The sequence below is a fragment of the Oreochromis niloticus genome, linkage group LG8 (assembly GCF_001858045.2).
Source record: "Oreochromis niloticus isolate F11D_XX linkage group LG8, O_niloticus_UMD_NMBU, whole genome shotgun sequence".
Taxonomy (NCBI): Eukaryota; Metazoa; Chordata; class Actinopteri; order Cichliformes; family Cichlidae; genus Oreochromis; species Oreochromis niloticus.
The window spans coordinates 19,356,385-19,377,280 of NC_031973.2; the positions used below are offsets into that span (position 1 = coordinate 19,356,385).

A 20,896-nucleotide genomic window follows, 5' to 3' on the forward strand; every position below is an offset into this window, starting at 1 on the left:
GCAACCATAGGAGTACACGAAATCTAAGATTTATTTTTTCCACCTCAGTTCCAAAGATGTGTATTTTCACTCACACTGACATTTACAGGCTCTCCGTATCAAGAGATTTTGTTCTCCATGCTGACGCGTCAGAGATCAAGCCGGGGAGGGCCTCTTTTCTCTGGAATAATTTATGCAAGTGTCTGTTAGTGCTGGTGGAGTGGGTTAGTAGGAGTGGCTGAGCTGAGGAGCTGGCAGTTTGCTTTGCATGAATCGCGGACTCGAAGTTGGTGGCTGCACCTCCGATATTTCCTGTGAGCCGCACAGACAGAGCCGTGCCGAGGCGAGGGCGGAGGAGGCGAGGAGAGGGATGGCAGAGAACAGCTCCGAGACAAGCGGCTCCGTTCACCGGAGATGTTTGGGCCATTCTTCGGCGGAGCGAAACGTTTCAGCTGGGGTCGGGGCTTCAAAATGGATTCGACTAAATGTCGGGGGAACCTATTTTTTAACTACGAGACAGACGCTGTGTCGAGACCCAAAATCATTTCTGTACAGACTGAGCCAAGCTGACCCCGAGCTCGACTCTGACAAGGTAAATGCTAAGCTAGCCGAGCTAGCACTCTAGTTAAGAGCAGTTTCCTAACTTTAAGTTATTTTCTACTGAATATGCTTATATTTACTAGCGACATTAGAATGATTAATGACAGCATATATCATCCTGTTTATTCGGATCTGCTGCATTGTGAAAATCAGTGTTTATCTAGGTACTTTGTGTTAACTCATATTTTTGTGGCTCGCTAGCATTAGCCAGCTAAGCTAGCTAGATTCCGACAGTCAACCTATGACATACGATCTTGCTGCTAGCTTGCGTGTATCTCTTTGTTGTGTCATTTAGCACAATAAGTTATCAGATAATGCGGTTACACCGCTATGCTGTTGAAGGTTTGGGACAGTGCAGTGGGTTTTTTTCCTTTCTTTTTTAAATATATAGGCTTCGCAGTGAATCTAATAAGTCGCCACAGTAGTTGGAAACTTTTCCCCATCTGAGGCCGTTGCATTGAGCTGCACTCAGCGAGGTGTCAGATGTCAAACACTAACAGTTTACAGCAAGCTTTCTTTCTTTCTTTCTTTTTTTTTTTTTTTTTTTTTTTTTTTTTTTTTTTTTTTTAAACATAGTCAGTTTTCAGTACTGAAAAACAAATGCTTTTATTGTGGTTGTATATAAATTAGTGTAACTACAGGAGTAAGTTTTAAGTTTAATTGGCTGTAGTCTAATGTTCATATAATATTCGAAATTTATTTTAATGATACATTGACGTGTTTTGAATGTACTGCACACCTGTGTCCCATTTCTAGCCTTTCAGTGATTGTAAAACTACTGTCGGATTTTTTTCTTTTCTTTTTCCTCTTCGTCTCTTGAGGTTTATCTGCTTCACAGCTTTGTTTGCTCTGCAGTAGTCTGCCTCTGTACACTTGGTGAAGCTCCCCTAATTAGTACATAAGTCATTGTCAGGTGGGGTGCGGTGCTGCTGACAACTGGGATGAAGTCACTTATCTCCCTGAATGACCCCAGTGCTTCAGAAGCCGGCTGTTGGTCCATCTGCCCACTTATAACAGTAGTGCATGTGTGTTTAAAGGCTCCCCAGCACTGTCAACCACAATGTATTACTGTCCACATACATAGTGTATTGTGCTCTGTTTTTCAGCGTTCATTTTACAGCTCCATTGTTCACTGTTTTCATCCACTGGGACATTTTAAGCTTTGCCCCTGCCCCCCTTTACGCTAAGCTGAGACAATGGCTCATCTCGTATTTTCATGCAAATATCTTAATCTCTGAATAATCAGCTTGCTTTTTTGGTCTGTAGCCTTCATGAGAAACAAATCAGTCTGTCTCAGGCCCTCGTCTTAAGTGTGTATCGCACTCTTGAGCCATCTCTGGACCTCACTCCTTGCAGACTATCTAGTTTAAGGTGACTCCCACTGCAGGGCAGATTATGCCTAGGTATTACTTCACTTGCCACTGCCACCTTATTTACAAGTGAGTCAAGAAGAAATATATATTTTTTTTTAGTTTTCGCTTCTCACACAGGCCTGCATGTGAATAGGAAGCTCGGCAGATCAGTGAAGAGCTCTGTTTTTGGACGAATGCGGTGTTGTTTCTCCCAGCCAAGGAAATGAGTGGTTCAGTTCTCAGTCACGCAGGCTGACGTGCTTCAGCAGGACTCTTGAGGAGAACTGCATTATTCATGTTGTTGACTGTAGCTTGTTTTGCACAGTGGGGTGGACCAGGGAGAAAGTGAAGGAAGTACTGTCATGTGTACAGCCACAACAGCTGACAATCACGCATTTCTAAATCTTGTTTTATGTAATTTTATCCCAGAATTGACACATGTCAGTCCTAGCTGTCATGCTGGAGTGATGTAGATATTAGGTTGTTTGTTTTTGCTGCTCAGTCATGAGCGGGCATGTAAAAATTGTCCAGTCAACAAGCTGAGTGATGCACTTTAGTGGGCAACTGTCTCACTGGCAAACTTCTTTTAATCTGCTCTGAACCTCTTGAGTAAGGGCCCAGCTTTGAGTACCACATCAATTTTTCAAGCCACCCATCACAAAGGATTCTTGTTCTTTCAGCATCTTATTCTTTTCATATTCATATCCATTTGCAGCCTTAAGAAATTCTCCCTGCAGCATGTGAGAGAGAAAAATATGGCTGCATTTAATGCTGGATTCAGGTTGTGTGTCATGCCTGAGCACACTGTGGGAGGCGATGTAAATATTTAACGGCGAGATATCGTCTGCTCCCGCACTGTCTTCTCGCAGTAAGTGCTCAGCAGGAAGCTGCAGAGTGCTATTGACAATTTCAGGTGTGACTCCAGTCGGATTTCATCGCCTTCACTGAAGTAATGCACATAATCCGGGAACTCGCCATTACTTTTTGCATTGTACTGCAGAGGGTTTAAAGATTCTGTAACAAAATCAGTCAGCATGGTCAGTTTTTCACTTCTTCTTCAGTTATGATGCACCTTTCATGGTCTGTCTATTTGGGGAGGGGGGGGGAGAGTCCACGTTGCAGTGATTTCCTAGTTTGCCAGCAAAGCTTTTAGTGGCCTAAAAGGAGCTTTTCATTTAATGCCAGAAGCACTCCTCAGTCATAAGTTGGTTCTGCCTTTCAGATTTGAAGATGGTAAAAAGGTGTGAAATTTCTCCTATGCTTAGCAAAGGGTTATTACTCATGTTCAGATTATCAGCGTCAAATAATGTGAAATATGAGATAGTTTCGCACAAGATAGCCGTGATGCGAAGCGTGTATTATTTAAAAGATGAAGGCCTATTTGACTATGCCATTACTGCTTGTACTCCAGAGGGATTCCTGACTCCTACTTTACAAGAATCAGGCTTCCACTTGGCTAAGTAGCTATGGTCATGTGACTTGGGTATCTGCTGCAACATATTTGAGCTCTGTTTCTGCCAGGCGTTTGTACTCTAATTCAGGCAGAGCAGCACTTGAAAATGTCTTTACATTCCCTCAGAATTGCCTGACCACCTGCGCTGCTTCTACCTGTCCAACATGTATTCTTGGAATCTGTGACAGCCCATAGAACTGTATAGCAAAATTTATCCACTCATTATTTGGAAAAAAAAATTCAATCACACAGAGATGAAGCAACCTATGGTGATTTATATGGAGGGGGGAAAAGTCTTGCTTTTTTTCCCCAAGCTCCAGGGTCTATTAAAAAAACAAACAAAAAAAAACAGCCCAAATGTTATTTTTATATTTTTTAAATCCATTAGAGCAAATTAACACTGGTGGCAAAATAAGGGTGCATCATAGTAATAAGGCTGCATCATAGTAATGACCCTGTCTAACAAAATCATACTTGGCCCTTTTATTCATGACTTTTTTGTTTTTAATTTTGCACCAGTTCCTTAGGAAAAATTGTCATTTGGCCACTGGGGGCGCTGCAATAAACATGAACACATTTTTACTATGAGTGCTTACATCTGTACTTTTTAAGGTGATCAGATCAATGGATGTGGCGCCTGCACGCTGTTTGCAGCTCTATTTATTTATTTATTTTTATGTCTGCAATATAAAGTGGCTCAGGTGAAGGTGGAAATTGCTTTCACCGCCCCTCCTCCTCCTGTTGTATGTGTTTGATCATTCCCGGTCACTAGCATAAGTCTGTATGAAATTTACCGCTATAATATGCGCTGCTGTTCCTGAAGTGATGATGCAGTGTTTTCCCGCACACCCAATTTTCTTCTCAGAAGCAAACGTGCAGCGATTTGTAATTTTTATTTTTTCCAGTTGAATGAAGGATTGATTTTCAGTGTTAATGTGTCTGCAGAAAGCCTTATTTGGCATCATGTGTACGAAGGGTTGGGTCACTGTGGTATTTCCTGTTGAAGGATATGTACTGTGTGTAGAAAGAATGATAAGGTTCATACAATACACTTCCCTCTTCTGTGAAGCCCGCCCTTCTAATTGACTTTTGTTTACCTAAATGTTTACTTGTCTGAGGTCATTGTCAGACCAAAAATACTAATGAAAAAAAAAAAAGTATGCGGTTTCAATATTTCTTAAATGTAGTTTATGTGGTTCCTTATTGGTCTTGCATTTTCATTTAATTGAAGAAACATCAAGAATGTATAATTGAGGTTTGACTTTTTCATTCTGCAATTTCCGCGTCTTTTTCAACTTTCTTCTTGATTTCTCATTTCTGCCCGTCTGCTGTGCATCCTAGCAGCAGCCGTCCTCCGTTTCACTCACTGTCCACACCCCTTTGTTTGTTGCCCAGTGCTCCCCAGCCTGGGCCCCCGGAGACAGTCTTTTGTTTTTAATTAAAAACACGCTCCTCTTTGTGCACACAGGCTCATATCAGAACCCCCTTAATCATACGAAGCGGGTCACTCTGACCACCCCCAATCTCCCCATAAATGTATGCATACCCACAGGGCCAACCCCACTGAGCTCAGGGGTTTCATGCAGCGTCATAGTGGAGCTTACAAATATGCAGCAAGTTTACAGAAGTGTGTGCGCGTGCCCTCGTGCTTCAGGAGTATGCAATTTTTCAGTTAAAGCTGCTGATAACTTTTGGTATGTGTGTCAACATCAGGCTTATTTGTATAGTGCATTCAACATAATGTTGACTTTCATAGTAGGTGAGCACAGGTGTTACTAATAACACAAACAATAGCCATGTTTTTCAAGTCACTCAATGAGCCAATTCACACAATACCAGGAACCCTGAAACCAAATCAGCTAAATGGAACCAAGCCATCTTTTTGTTTATTGGGTAATGTGATGATGATCTGAGGAGCGGGGGGGTGGGGGATGCTGCACACATGTAGTTTCATAATGCTTTTCAGCTCTCTTCAGTTCAGTTGTACCATACACGTGAACGTTCACAAAAACGACCTGCTGTGGGTGTTGGTGGTGGTATGACACACACACACAGTAACTTTTGGACTATTTTTTGTTTTGTTTTTTTATATAACCCTTTTTTGCAAGTGTCCTGGCCGTGGTAGGCAGCAGTGAATCTCCCTCTTCACCCATTTTCTACACAGTTCTCCAAAATTCTTGTTGAGATGTGTCGTCGTAGAGTGACTGCAGTCAAAGTGAAACTAATGTTGAATATACCTCATCTGAGTGCAGACATGTTGACCAGTCAAACACGGGTGTAATCACTGAAATGGTAGTTGGCCGTAAGTGTTGCAGTTGTCTTCTTTCAGCTCCTCCCTTTAGGGGTTGTCACAGCAGATCATCTACCTCCATCTAATCCTTCTCTGTCACACCAACCATCATTTAAAGTCCCCACTGTGTTCTGTGCACTCCTACCTTCACTCTTAATCCCTCCAAACATGCATTCCCCCCCTCCCCTCCTCCTCTGTCTTCAGCAAGCGGTAGCACACTTTCTGCTGGTACGCAGCTGGTTAACAGCACCGGTCACTGTGTTAAACCAGTAGTTTTTCCAACTACAAAAAGTCAAAGTAATTACTGTGACATAATGACCCCACAGGTGTGATTCAAAAAGCAAGAATATTTTTTTTGCTGCTTGCAAAGATCTGACATGTAAATTGCATGATTGTGGATGGGAAAGAAAAGGGAGAATTGTGATAATCAGGCAAACAGCTCAGTAAAATCATAAATGTTGAAACACTTTTGTGGCTCTAACAAAGGTGTGTCCACAGGAAACAATTCACTCATCGCTCACTGCTTGAAAGCTAACGACGAGTCGCTAACGGACATTCTGGTCTTTGGTTCCCTAGGGAACCACTCTACTACATTTAGTTCCCTGTCGAGTAAGTTACTGGTATTCGCACTCTCATCGATGGTCATTTTGATCTCTTGCCTAGAAGCTGAGAGAAATTTTTTTTAGGACCTGCCAGCTTCATGTCACCAACAATTTTTTTTTTTTTTTTTTTTTTTTTTTTTTTTTTTTTTTTGTCTCACCGCTGTAGTCACTTGAAGTCGCAAAATATCTTTGATGGTCTTTGGTCTCTGGTCACCGCATTTCTGTAAAACACTTCCTGTGTAGATGCAGCTTATACTTTATTTATGGTATTGCAAATGTGTCACATCCGAATGCAGGTGATATAGCCTCAATATTATGTCACAATAGAAGGGGGAAAAACTGAAGACATTTGCAGGCGGCAACATTTAGAAGTGTAAGTGAATGTAGGGTATTTTCCGTCCTTCATCTCCAGTCAGCTGCTCTCATTGATGACAGCTTCCTAATTTAAATTAAGGTGGCAGCAGCATTATCATGTAACATTGTTGGACACATTATATCCAGTGGCAGCATACATCAAATATAAGCACAAAATGAGCCTCTAAATTTTAACTACAAGCATAAAATAATTGCCTAAAATTTAGTTTAGTAGTAACTAAAGTATTTTAACTCTTCGGGAGCTGCACAATAAAACTGAACAATGTTTTCTACCTGGGATTTTGTATCATCGGTCGAGCTTTTTAAACCACCTGACTTGCTACTGTGTAACCACGTCAGTGATTTCCATCCATTGATGGGAAACTCCTGTTGTGTTGAGTGTAAGTAGTGAGTGCTGCAGTGATGCTTGTTGGAGTCATTTGTTTACATCTGGTTTGTGCATCACCACCTGCTAGCATCTCCTCTATCATAGCCTGATTTATACTAACCGGTGTGTCTTTTGCCTCAAGTTTGTTTTTTCTGCCTTCAGCGTGAACAGTTTTCATGCACGTGTTCTGCTTTGTAGGATGATATACTAAATCATGCTTGAAGGCTGACATGGCAGCTCTTGCGGGTCTCTGATATACCCAGGCTTTTCTTGTTGTTGCGTGCACTAGTGAGCATAAATACATGGCATTGCTATTATAGTGACATAGTGATGTTTTTTATATCCCCTAAAACTTTATACCAGTATTATTGGGAACAATGTGATATGAAACTGGGCTAATTTTCCTATGAAGAGCCTACAGAGAGAGGTTTTCAACCAATGAAGACATGCTCCTTTGCATTCCTGCAAAATCCGAACGTTGGTCAACGTGGGTGATGCTGTGCTTTCATTGAGTGCCAATTGGTGATTGGGTCAGAACAGGGAAGGGTGGTGGGGGGGGATCAAAAGATAATTTTTTTTTTTAAGTATGAAAGTTACAAAGAGTGGCTGCTGGGTTTTGGGTGTTTTTGTTTTTGTTTGTTTTTTTTTTTTACACTTGGCTTCACTGCAGCTTTGTGTATGTCTATAACTTCGCTCTTCTCCACGGTTTGGCTCACAAACCGGTTGTACTACATATTTTTGTCACTGTCCCCATCTGACAACAAACTCGCTGCCTCTGGTAAACGGTCATCTGTAGCTACCCACAGACTACCCACGCACCCACACGCTGAACCATAGTTTCCCCTTTTAAATTTAACAGTGAACCATTGTACTAAAAAGTTTTCTTGGCAAGTTGGAGGTGTTTGCATGTAGTTTAGACAAAGACTTACATTATCTATACTTTCCTGTCATTTCTGACCATTTTAAACTGCATTTCAAGCTTGAGTGATGCACAACTTAAAAAGAACAGGTTGAAGGTGTTTTTAGCACCTTTTTTCCTTTTGCAGAATAGCAATGATAATCTGAAGGAGAGAGTGGAAAAACATACGTTTTTTGTTGTTGTTATTACTATGAAACTCCAATGAAGATCTGCAGTGGGACATTTGTGCGACTGAATAGATGGAGCTTAAGCTTCACTATGAAAGTCAAACCATCACGTACAGAGTTGTGTATGGATGTGATGAGTTGTGGAGTTGCGTCCTCCATAAAGGCGTACCTCTATACGTGCTTAATCAGTGACTGTGGACTTGTAAGAATCTGACACGGAGCACTGAGACCAGAATAGAGCTCCACTGGGCTCCGGTGGAGTATTTTTTGCCATGGAAAAGGGGTCATCCAGCCAAGAGGGCTTAGAGATTCATTACAAAAGAAACTGCACTGGGACATTTTCTCATTATTGAAAATATTAATGGGTTACAAAATGAATTCCTCTCTGCACGATGAACTATCTCTGATTCATGTAGTGTCCTGAAATGTATGACTTATTGGCGGTGTGTTCTTGGGCGAATAATGTCAGAAGCAGCATAAACCAGTAATGCTGCAAATTTGCTAGGATTGTCCCCTGAAGACACATGAGCAACTGTGTCTCAGAAGCGTTTGAAGACGAGCTCAAAATATGCTCAAGGCCTTTCCTCTGTGCTGAGTATTTCATTGAATGTTACAGCACATTTTACTCACTAAATGTGACATTGTATTAAACAGCTTGTAGATTCAGTCTGGCTATTGGACAGCTGTACAGACTGTCTTTTATATTATGTGTGAGGCCAACTGTGTAACGGCCCAGACTAGGCTAATTTTTGGTTTTAAGCCAAGGTGCTTTCTCCTGGTCCCCGTGGTGGGTTAGCCCTGCTGTTCCAAATCTTTTTCTGTTCTGCTCTAATTGTTTTAGCCGCTTCTTCCCTCATGAGACGAAGACAGTCTAATCACAGAAATAGGGGAATACCCAGTGGTTGTGAAGGAATCGGGATCAAACCCAAGGCCTGTGGGAATAGCACTGTGATATCCCAGAGTGCTTGTATGTGTGGCTCTGTGTGTGCATGTCTTCTCAACCAATGTGGCGATTGTAAACGCTCCTGCGTTTACAATCTCATCCCATGAGTTTTGTTCACTGATGTGCAGTGGGTGTTGTTTGTGCTCAGATTATGTTTCACTTGAAAGTACACACTGGCTCATTGAGGAAAAAAAAATCCTTTCAATGGACAAATGTCATTTAATGAAGTTGTGTCATATCTATGGGAGAGTTATAAATATATTAAAACAATCCTAAATTTACCTAAAATGCTTGTTTGGATTTTTAAAAAAATACAAAACAATGATTGCAGTTTCTGTTTTTTCTAATAACTGTACCTTTTTGTCTCTTTGATTTTTCAGGATGAAACTGGTGCCTATCTCATAGACAGAGACCCCACGTACTTCGGGCCAGTGCTTAACTACTTAAGGCATGGCAAACTGGTGCTCAACAGGGACTTGGCAGAGGAAGGTAATGTCTCTGTGGAACATGAAGAAATGCTTCAATTTAATCAAACTCATGCTAAATATTTTAAACAATAGTGATGATCATTACGCAAAACACCCCATGGGAACTACTGTATGTAAGGCTAATTTTGATTTGAATTTCATGCATGATTTTTGGCTTTCAGTGAATATAAAAAACAAAATAATTCCCTTAGAAAGTGATTACAGTGGTGCACTTTTGCCCCTCCTGTAAAAACCCACACTCACTCAATGTTCAGCACATCACGCCCAAAGAGAGCATTTTGATAACAAGATTTATAAGGTTTCAATTAGTAAACCTGCAAAAGCTTCATTAGTCGTTGCTTGTTTGTCTCCCAGGGTGTTGTCTCCCAAATATTTGTTTTTGCATTGCAGCATTCACTAGGTGTAGCTGATCGCAAATAAATATATTGTGCTATGCTGAAAACCTTGTGATTGCTTTAGATAATGGCACACTGCCACGATTGCTCCTAGTTTGGAAGATGCTGACTTGTCTGCAAATACTGGCAAACTTGTGGCCAAGCAGTTGTGAAGCTTGGAAAAAGTAAAGTGGAAACTGAATATTTGCTGTCAAAGTAAAAGTTGCACTTTTTGAGATGTGCTGGTTGCAAAGCTAAGGCACAAACATTTTCCTTTGCTGGTTTGCTTCAAAGGATGCTTTGGAGTGTTTGTTGTCCAGTAGAATGTCTGTCTGAGATCCTTTGCCTTATTTCTTGTTTTAGGAGTGTTAGAAGAAGCCGAATTCTACAACATCACATCATTAATAAAGCTCATCAAGGACAAGATCAGGGAACGCGATTGCAAAACATCACAGGTACATGGATTTATGTGACGTTTCAATGGATTTCTCAATAATTGTAATGCCCGCCTTTTAAAAAAAATAAATAAATACATTATGTGCTCATCCTTGCTATCAGATTCCAGTAAAGCATGTTTACCGGGTGCTGCAGTGCCAGGAGGAGGAGCTCACTCAAATGGTGTCCACCATGTCTGACGGCTGGAAGTTTGAACAGGTAAATCTCCTCCGGCAGGGTCCCAGCGACAATCGTCCTTCCATGTGCTTCACCCACCCCGCTATGCTCACGTTGACCCAGAAAGTGCAATTGTCCACATTGGAAATGGTTTAAAAATATATAATTAAATAAATGATTAAAAAAAAAAAAAAAAAGAAGCCAAACAGCAAATCACATCTTTCTCAATGTCCGCATACATGATCCGGGCATCCCTTCTGTGCTCTGATTGGTTGTTGCAGCTTGTCAGTATAGGTTACGGGCGGGCCCACCAGTCAGAGTTTCTGCTGATTGTGTCAAGGGAGGTGAAGGGAGAGGAGTCTGCTTTGCCAAACAACAGCGGAGAGGTGTGTCCCACGAATCTCTGTCCACGGGCTGGTCACTGCATGATCCCCATGTTGTCCGTACACACCCCGTTGGCCATTGTTTGTCCCAAGTAGACACGTAGCCATCGGTTAATTTTTCAGTTGATAATTTTCCGTGTTCATGTATACTGCTTGCTCACCAGTGAGGCTAAGAGACCCCGACACCTTTTTGTTTTTTGTCTTTTTTTGTCTTGTTTTGGTTTAGTTTTACTTTAGTTTTTTGTCGTTCTGTATTCAGTATGTCAGCAGCTTTATCTGTTTTGCTTTGATGTAGTCACTTTTGGAGGGGGGGGGCGCTGTAATCTAGTACTGGTTGTTTAGAAGTGCAGTGTTGCTTTTATCTGCCGTTTAGGTAATCTTACTTGTAACTGATTTTGTTGAGCATTACAAGGGAATCCAGATGGAATATTGAAGTTATGACAAAGGTTAATTTTTTCTTTTTCTTCAAAGAGAAACCGCATGTTTGGCTGTTTGGAGTGCGTGTAATGTGTGACTGAATCTCTCTGCAATGTGGGATCATTGGCTCTCCCATCAGAGCTGAAAACCCACTAATCTCCTTATACCCGTCAGATGGGGAAACTCCAAAAAAACAAAACAAAAAAACAAACACTCCCATTGCCAAGCTTAAAGCTCCACCGTCAGATGAGGAGAGTCTTCTAGGACATGCTCCGATTATATAAATCTAATTTGTTGTTTAACTGATGGTTCGCTGAGCTGTGTGTCAAGTGGAATCCAAGATAACTAGTTGAGATTATTTGAGGGTTTTTTTTTTTTTTTTCCTTTTCTTTTTTGCTGTGTTAATGTTGGAGAGCTCGCTAACAACAACAAGTCTGTGGCAGCAGGGCTAATGAGGCGATGCATGTCTGAACATGCACACCTGGGTACAGACAGTATACATGCAGCCTGCAGTACACACACTTAATGTTCAACAGCAAAAGCTGATGATCACGAAATCAAATCCAGAAGTAGCCGTTTCTTCTTTTTGTTATTTATTTTATTTTTATTATTTATGTATTTGTTTTTTTTTAATCTCACTTGGTCATTCCTTTATTTGTCCCCTTGTGTCCTTTTGGTTTTTGTTTAGGCTGATGTGACTGGGAAAGAGCAGAAATTATTGCCATGTTTTTTAAGATGGATGTAGAAAGGTTTTATTTGTAGGATCTTTTGCTTACCAGAAATAAACCAAGGTGCTGTGGTTTCATTGAGGTTTTCATTTGGTTCAAATTGTACTGGCCTACTTCCACTATCAAGTGTTGAGTAAGCCCTTGAGACAAAACAAGACTGAAAAACAAACCATTAAAGCGGGCCCATTATGTTTACTTATGCCCTCCCTTTAAGCCAGCTTTCTTCCGATTGGCTGCCTCTCACAAACTGAAGGTTTGGATGGGGCTTGGTTAAGCCTGAGATGACCCTTTTAACAATGTTGCCTTTGCTTGAGCCTTTTTAGTTGAAGCTTGATATGTTTATTAAGATGGAAGTAAAAGAAAAGCATAATCGGCCTGCTTTAATGAGAGTACAGCCCAACAACAGCAACAATGTGACGATTGCAGAGTTGGTGAAAACTCCTACATTTGCCATTCGCATTATAGTAACGCTAAGGGTCAAATCTTGAGTCAAAGAGCTTTAAAATGGATCTGAATTGTTGGATGGAAGTGAGTCTGCGGTTTTCTCTTTGTAGGAGATGCTAAGCCTGGTCCTGTCAATCCACCATTCCCCAGTGATTTTAATTTTAAATTTATTTATTCATTTTTTTTCCCCTCAACCAGCATGTTGCTTCCTGTGATCCGTCTCTTGCACTCGTATTCTGTCAGTAACTATCTGCTGTTCATCCTTTTCTTTTTCTTTTTTTTTTAAATTTCTACAGCCTTAATTTGTGAACCACAGATTATATTTTCTTTAGTTTCCTTTGTGAGCTTTCTCATGTTTTATTTTGAAATCAGTGCTGGCATGTCTGCAGGTCCTGAGATCATGAATTCTTTTTACATGTTTTTGAATAACGACTCACAAATTTTCAGTGTAGCCTTAAGCTTTTCAAAATGGCTAGCTTTAACATTTGAAATGGCACACCCTGTTGCCCTCAGTGCACCAGATAATTGTGCAGCTTTGCCATCTTGAGATTAAATCTGACCGCGGATCTGTTGTGTCATTCCCAAACCTGTCCTACATTGCTGTCTACCTAGTAAAGGCGCTAAATGTGATGTAACTAACCCCGACTTTAGGGTTTCGCTAAGAACTGAGGCAGCTTAAATTTAAGGACTCTCTGTGCTCCCTGTTTGGTTTTCCGCCTGTTTTACATTAGTATAAGGTATCCCTCCTTGTGTTTTCCCACCACGAGTAACCCAGATTTTTGCCTTTATCAGTCTAATTCTAATTCTTCGTCTTTGCTCTGCTCTCATCTCTCTAGCTCGTCAGCATCGGCTCATCATACAACTACGGAAACGAAGACCAAGCTGAGTTCCTGTGTGTAGTCTCCAAGGAGTTGCACAATCAATCATACGGGACAAACAGTGAGCCCAGTGAGAAGGCTAAGGTAAGTGCGTGAAAGGGCTTGTTATAAGTCCATAGCAAACATCGGTGAAAGATGGCCTGTGCTGGATGCATGCACATGCCTCCAGGGAGCTGAGAGCACATCTACTACTTTCTTGATGAAAACTGCCTGTAAAGGAAAACATTATGCTACTTTTTTTATTTTGTTGACTAACCAGAAAATTGACAAACAGAAAAACCACAAGCAACCATAGAAAAAGAACTTAAAATGGAAAAATATTACAGAGAGTAATTATTTCAGTTGAGGCATAAACAGAACTTTGTCTTCACATCACGTAGACAAACTAAATTTAACCTGCTGTTGAAATTTCTGTTAAATTTGACCTGAAGTCTAAACGGTGTAATCCAGACTGCACAGGTTTGTGCTGCTACTGGAAAAGTGTCTTTTAAATTTATTTATTTTTTTAAATTGGGGTAATAGTGGCCCACTCCTTAAAGGAAGCAGCCAATGAAGACTAATATTGTTACGCCTGTATTTCTGGTTTTATTTTCCTGATTATTAAAGAGATTAGAGGCTGCCAGAGCATATTTGAAGCAAATGTAGACTGTAGAGATTTTGTTGTGCTCTATTCATTTAGTCTCTCCAGGGGCATCCTATCCAAATCAAGATCTTATTACTGGTTTTATATTCTGTACATTATTTCTCAGTCCATTTTGTTATGTAGCTATTTATTTGTTTGGGACCTAATATCTAGACTTAACATCCAAAACAAGGGAACTGACCTTGGTTGGGAAGGTGTCCTTGGATTATGTTTTTGTGTCACTCTGACGCACTTCACATTGGTGATTTAATGATAATCCCCTTTGATCCGTTGTTAGTTTTACTTTTCACCTTGTTCTCCTTTTGCACCTTCATTCATTTCCATTTCTTTTACAACATGCCTTTCTTGTCTTCTTCTGTGCTGTCTGCATGCTGCATGTTGCTCAGAGCGAGGACGAAGAGACGGATTATGAAATGAATGACTCTGATTAGGGTTGAGCACTTATGACTCACTGGTGAGCGCTCAACTGCTCGTAGTCCTTCCCAGCACACCTCCTTAGTTTTTCCTTCCTTCCTTTATCCAAGATGCCTTTTTAACGCTCCTCAAAATGTTTCACATTTGTTTTCAAAGACGGCGAGAGCTGAGCTCTTATAAGATGGTTACAAAAGTGCAATGATAGAATCAAGGTTGCAAATCAGCTTTGGACATTGGAGTCTGCAGGCCAAAGCTGAATCAAAAGCCTCACTGCGCCTGCTGAGGCAGGAGACTTTATTGCAGGTGAAGCTCTCTTTGAAACAAATGGAGCTCCTCCCATCTGGTTTTAGACCCCTGTAATTATTGACATGCTCACAGCATTGGTTAATGGAAGGCATGCTGAATCATCAGCTGCTGCATTTTGACTCATTCTCCCTGAGAATGACATTGAAAGAGATGGGTGGGCTGGTGTGCACCCTCTGCCCTTTCTTTGTCATAAATAGCTGTAGGTTACAATGATTTTGTTGTTTGTTTGTTTTTTAAGTCAGACCACTCGTGTGTCTGTGCTATGCTGGTTTTTAATGATTAAAGGCTGGGATTTCGATATTACTGGCACATTTTTATGCATCAAAAGAAAAGTAAAAATCACATTTCACATGGAAATAATTCCAGTAAAGATTTGTCCTTGCCAAATATATTTTCTTCCCAAAATACTTAAGAAATGAAACCAGTTAAACAGCAGGTATTTTCTTCTTAATGTGCCGCACATTGAATTACATAAATTTTAACTCAGGAGAAAGCCAAATGACTCAAAGGTTAACTGCGTTTTTGATCCATCCTCTGAAATTAGGAGGGAAAAAGTTCCCACCTGCCTGTCAAAATCAGCACATTTCTTTGAACTTTAATATATTTAAAAAAGGGATGTACATTTTTTAACCTTCTTTTTTTGAATTTTGTAAAATGTTAAAAAATGTAGCTCAAAATATGTAAAAGAAGGTTGACGTTGTACACTTTTTAATTTCCTGTATTTTCACAGTATTTTTGAGCCCTCATAACCTTTGTAATACAGCTCAGTCGACAGCCGCATGAAATCAGAGCTAAAACACATTTAAGCTCTTAAAAAACTGAAAAATCAACTAAACACCCACTCATGGTGTCACAGTTTCAAGCCAAAATCTCATTTTTGCTCAGCATTAGTTTTTCTCTGACCAACTTTGGGCATCAATATCACAGGATATGTCACAGCATCAACAGTAAATGAGGTACCCTCGATGTTTAGTCCATTTTCTCAAAATTCACTGAAGGAAATGTCAGAGATTCTTCGTTTTGGGTAAACTTTTAAGTGTCGTGTCTCTGTGTGATGTAGGTGTTTGAAATGATGTAAAAACACTGGTGTTTACATGTGTTCTTTAGGTCTTGAAGAAATCCTTAAAATCCTCAAAGTATGAGCATGAGTCACAGATCACAAATCTTTTAGGATCTCTGAAAAGTCTCACAGTATGAAAGGAAAACTGTGTGGCTTCATAAGACACAGTGACATTATTCTACAGAAGCCCAAAGTCATTCTGAGGCCGACCCTATCATTTATAATTAACATTTTGAGCAACTGCTGCTTTTCTAGCGTTGTGGGGTTGTTACATTAACAGAAAAGGGGGGAAAAGGGGGGATGGAAGTGGTTAATGTCAAAATTTCTTTAAAACCAGAATGAGTGAGAAGACTTGAAAGTAGAAGAGAAAGACTCTTTACTACTTTTACTCATGCAAACATTTCCTTTTTCTTTGCCCCCTAATAGGTGTGTTTGTTTCAACCGTCCTGTGCTTTAAGTGTGACAAACACCGTGACATTAATAAAGAGCTGGATCGGTGCTGGGGGACACTAAAAGTGACTGAACTGCTGCAGACTGTGTAGTGTTGAGCATTTTTCTGATTATCTGATGTTTCTGTCTTTGCAGATTCTTCAGGAAAGGGGTTCCCGGATGTGAAAAGGACTCAGTATTATGAGCTCCAGGTGTTATGATGCAAACATATCATCTATGTGGAAGAACGTGCGGCACAATGGAGATTTAAAGTGGGGTGTGCATTTATTTTGTTTTCCCTCCACTTTTTTTTTTTTTTAGTTTTTTTTTTTATGTAAATAAGTCTGTTTACTGACAATTTGTGCCTGTACATTTAAACTGGACCTTTTTATTAAATTAGCGGCAAGTTTTTTTTTTTCTAACTGAAAGTAAAGAATTGTAATCTACAAATGTTTTATGCTATAACAAATGGCCGCCATCATATAAGGCCAATGATTCACTCAGGGTCATCTGTTGAGTTAATTCTTATATCCTCCAACTCAAGGGTCTGGTAAGGGATCAGTATGGTCTTTATAACTCCGAGCATCAAACACAAAAATCATTGTTTCAGAGATTCTAAAGAAGGGAATTGTTGTATTTGCTCAACGCGTGTGAGTCAGGCTATTAAACATAAAATTAAGCCCAAAAGCAAACTGGTTAAAAATGGTTACCCAAAGACTTCAAACAGTTTTACTGAGATTTGTGATCATGAGGACCTCAAATGTTTTGTTTTGCTTTTAAATTTCAGATGTTTTTTAGGAATTGTGACTATAACTTTTTTTCCCCAGTTGTAATTAAAAGTTTAAAGAAACGAGGAATGATCACCTTAGAGTACAAGAAATCTTGACTGTAGATAAAGGGGCATTAGGTAATCAGAGGTAGGAAATGACCTATAATAAACAGAAATATCTGCCCAATATGGCAATGTTGCAAAGCAATATACTTTTTTAAAAATATATACTTCAGGTAAAAGTACCATGTACTGTAGCGTCCATCTTTAGTAACCCAGTTAAATTGAGGTGCTTTTCTTTTTCTTTTTTTTCTTTCTTTTTTTTTTTGTGTGTGTCCTGGCAGGTCAAATTAACTCTTTGCTTGAAAGTCAACTATTCATATTTGAACTCTGACCCTCTACTGCTATTAGTTTATATAGTTTGCTTTTCTAGGGAGTTTAAAATAATCTATAAAATGTTCCCATGAATTTAATAGAACTATATTTAGATTGAGTCTGACAGATATATCTGCATTTATGACAACTAATACCTGAAAATTTAAAGACGAGACCAGAGAAACACCCTTCAGCCATGTTAGCAGTTTTGATGTTGCATACTTTGTCCACCAGAGGGCACTGCAAGTTCGTTGGAGGCAACATAGCTGCAACCAGCTGATTTGAGCATAAGAGTGATTGCGTAAGTTACATGGTTCTGAAAGGGGAAACAAATTGTCTGATTAATTGAAATGTTGATATATTTTTTTAATTTAGTTTTTTTAACTCCAATTGTGAATATTGGTCGGGCTCTAGATGCTGCTTGCCTTCTGGTTCTCAGAGTGCCCAAAAACTCTTTAAAAAAAAAAAAAAAAAAAAAAAAAAAAAAAATCATTGCTCCAAAAAAAAACAAAACCTGAAATTGTGAGCAGGTTTATGTAGGAACTATTTTCTTTCCAAACTACACCCTTCAGCCAAAGAAAGCATGTGGCTAGCTGACATTATGGGTCAGAGGAGGCAAACGTCGTTATTTACGTCCTGTCACGAGCCTCACATGATGGATAGGCGCACACTTCCTCCAGCTGGCTGATGTAGTTCAGTCAAAGAAAATAGTTCCTGCAGAAAACATGGTTTGTCCAATATTTTTTTTTTTTTTTTTTTAATACCTGAGTTGCATTAACGCTGACTTATATTTCTGAGTACCACGTCATGAGTTCCATTTAGTTATAATTATATTCAAGAGATTGCAGACTTGATGTATCTAAGACTGTGGAACAGTTTTGGATGTAACATTTGATTTTTAGGCTGAGCTGTCCCCCTTTTTTTTAAATTTTTTTTTTAAATTATTTTTTTTAATTTAAGTTATTGTACATTCAGGAAGTCCTCTTGCCTGTTTAAAGATTAAGAGTGATTACAGTTGCTCTGTTTTCTGTTAATGTGGACCTGTAGTAGTATAAAGACTTTGAAAGGCTCTTAAGCATAAGTTTACATTAATTAGAATTTTCTTAGAAATGTCTGAAGTTTTAAACTATTTGAGACCTCATGTTCATAAATCTAAAGTTAACTGGTAAAGTCCTCAGGACAGTGGTGACTCCCCCCCCCCTTTCCCCCCGCTGTTGTCTGAGTTATCCTTAGCTCGTTTATTTCATATGTTTGAGGGAACATCATTTGAGATCATTTTGTTTTGTTTTGTTTTTTAAGGGTTTGGTTTTGTTTGGGGGTTTTTTTTTGGTTTTTTGGGGGGTTTTTTGTTTTGGGTTTTTTTTGAGGGGAAGTATTTGCAGCGTTTGGGGACTGGAACTGTTCGAAGGCAGCGGTGAAGGACTTTGTTCATATCAAGATATTGTTTTCATGTAAATAATCCAAATTCAATATTAATATTTAACTCTTAGGAAAACTGCACGTTTTGTACACTGTATAGAAAATACAGCTTCAGGTGGAAGTTGTTTATACTGGATCTTTAAAAAACAAAACAAAAAAAACGAGAAAACCTTGGCTTCTGTTTTTTTGCATTGTTTGTACAGGACTAGAGATTTCGGAGTTGGGGTTTAAAAAAACTAAACAAGAAAAAAAAAAAAAAGATACTCTGTAAGGCGTCTTTCACTGAGAACATGCCTGGAACATGTTTTGATAACCAATAACAAAGCTATACTTGGCTGGCTATGAAGTTGACTGTTACGTTTCAGAAAAACAAAAATGTATTTTTTTTTTTTTTTTTTTCTTGCAGTGTGATAAGATTTCTTAGCTTTTTTTTTAATGTTTATTTTTAAATGTGTAGATTTTCATACACAGCATTACAAGCACTACAGTGGGAAACACTGTGCACACTGCTTACAGCCTGTAATGCTGGTAATGTAAATACTGCCTTTTAGAACACTTGTTTTGTTTTTAAATAGAAAGTTGTTTTCAGGTTTTGATGTGTGGTTTTGATAGGTTGGATATTTCATTCACACGTTATCATTTAGTGTTGCCTTTTTTCTTTCTCTTCTCCCAGTGACCAAAATCCAATGTCTTATGTGTATTGAACACATCGATCTTAGTGTCAGGGATGAGTAACTTTTCTTAATGCTGGCACACTTTGTACATATAGACTTGTTAACGACACACAAACCTCCATTTACTCACACGTACACATGTACACTCGACTTAAGACCGTTTTTATATTGTCGGGAGGAAACGAGTATGGATGCATGTTTTTAAATATAGAAATATATATATCTATACACACACATATTTAAACACACACAAGGGCTTTTAAAGTGCAAAATTTGAGATCTGCAAAGAGGTTCAATCAGAGTAGACTGGATTTCCTGCCAGAGCTAGGCTATGTTTACATTTGCTATAGTATTCTGAAGCCTTCCGATTATTTACAGTCTTGCACTCCCTCACACACCTGACATGTGTGACCGCACCAATGGCAACTAGCACTCCCCATAAGCTAATATTCACTCTGACATGCTGACAAATGTTGAGATACTCCATCCATTTTTAACAGCCAGTGCTTGAGCGTTGCAGACAATCTTGCTTTCGCCCCCTTTCTTCTTAAATTTGATGAAATGTATCTGTGTAGGCTCAGAGCTAAGGTTTATACAAGTCTCTTTTGAGACCTTTTTTTTAAGTGTTTTTGTGTTTGATTTGCTTGGTTTGGTTGTAATCTCATTTAAAATGCTCTGTTCAGAAGTGTTCAACACCCCCTCTACTTGAGCAGCTACATTACATTGAATGCCCTTCACAGACAGGTTGTCTGGTTTAGAATCTGGGATAATCTTTTATGTGATGGACAAACTTATCAAATGTGTAGCCTGATCCTTTTAAGTGCCCAGTTTGTTTTGCATTCAAGTCATAAACCACAGATCACTGTAATGCATGACTGATGATGATGATGATGATGATCACACTCGTAATCAGAGGGAATGAATGTGTCATTTTTCCTCAATCTTAACAGTTACATTAATAAGGTTCTCATATCACTACATAGATCACTTCTATATGATCTTATGCAATGTTAAAAATATACAAACTGAGTATGAGGGTTAAGGGGATAGATCTATATGGTCTTGCATAGGGTAAACCCAATAAATTGTTGTCATTCATATCTGTGTCTTTTCTTTATTTATCTCCTGGCTCTTCCAAGTTACTATAATTAATTTTAATTAATATAAAAAAAAATATAATATAATATTTGCAATATTAAACTGATTTGCAATATATAATAGCAGAGTGTTCTTAAACATTTGCAAACTATAGCAATAAATGGATAAAGGGGTGACAATAAATCGTACTATGTGATAATGGCGACCTCTTGAGTCACGAAAGGAATAGTTGTGGTTGAGTAGTCGAAAAAGATGCCTGTCTAAATATAGACGACGGGGGGGGGGGAAAAAAGTTTTCGTTTATACCTAAAATTAAATTATCCGAAATTGGTCTTTTA

At 39.2% G+C, this 20,896-nt stretch overlaps 1 protein-coding gene across 1 annotated transcript; it reads left to right on the forward strand.

Moving 5' to 3' along the window:
* The first annotated feature begins 138 nt into the window (after positions 1 to 138).
* Positions 139 to 20,558, forward strand: kctd5b (potassium channel tetramerization domain containing 5b). The gene is made up of 6 exons (XM_003438770.5): positions 139 to 571; positions 9,428 to 9,536; positions 10,273 to 10,364; positions 10,468 to 10,563; positions 13,330 to 13,455; positions 16,380 to 20,558. Exons 1-6 carry the CDS (start codon positions 248 to 250, stop codon positions 16,407 to 16,409), a joined length of 777 nt encoding a protein of 258 aa, XP_003438818.2. The 5' UTR covers positions 139 to 247; the 3' UTR covers positions 16,410 to 20,558.
* Positions 20,559 to 20,896: the final 338 nt, after the last annotated feature.

Bases quoted from the DNA above. Each gene is read 5' to 3' on its own strand.
- kctd5b (XM_003438770.5), top strand. From the start codon at position 248: ATGAATCGCGGACTCGAAGTTGGTGGCTGCACCTCCGATATTTCCTGT. The intron at 572-9,427 runs GTAAATGCTAAG...TTGATTTTTCAG, and splicing joins CCGAGCTCGACTCTGACAAG to GATGAAACTGGTGCCTATCT. The intron at 10,564-13,329 runs GTAAATCTCCTC...TCATCTCTCTAG, and splicing joins ACGGCTGGAAGTTTGAACAG to CTCGTCAGCATCGGCTCATC.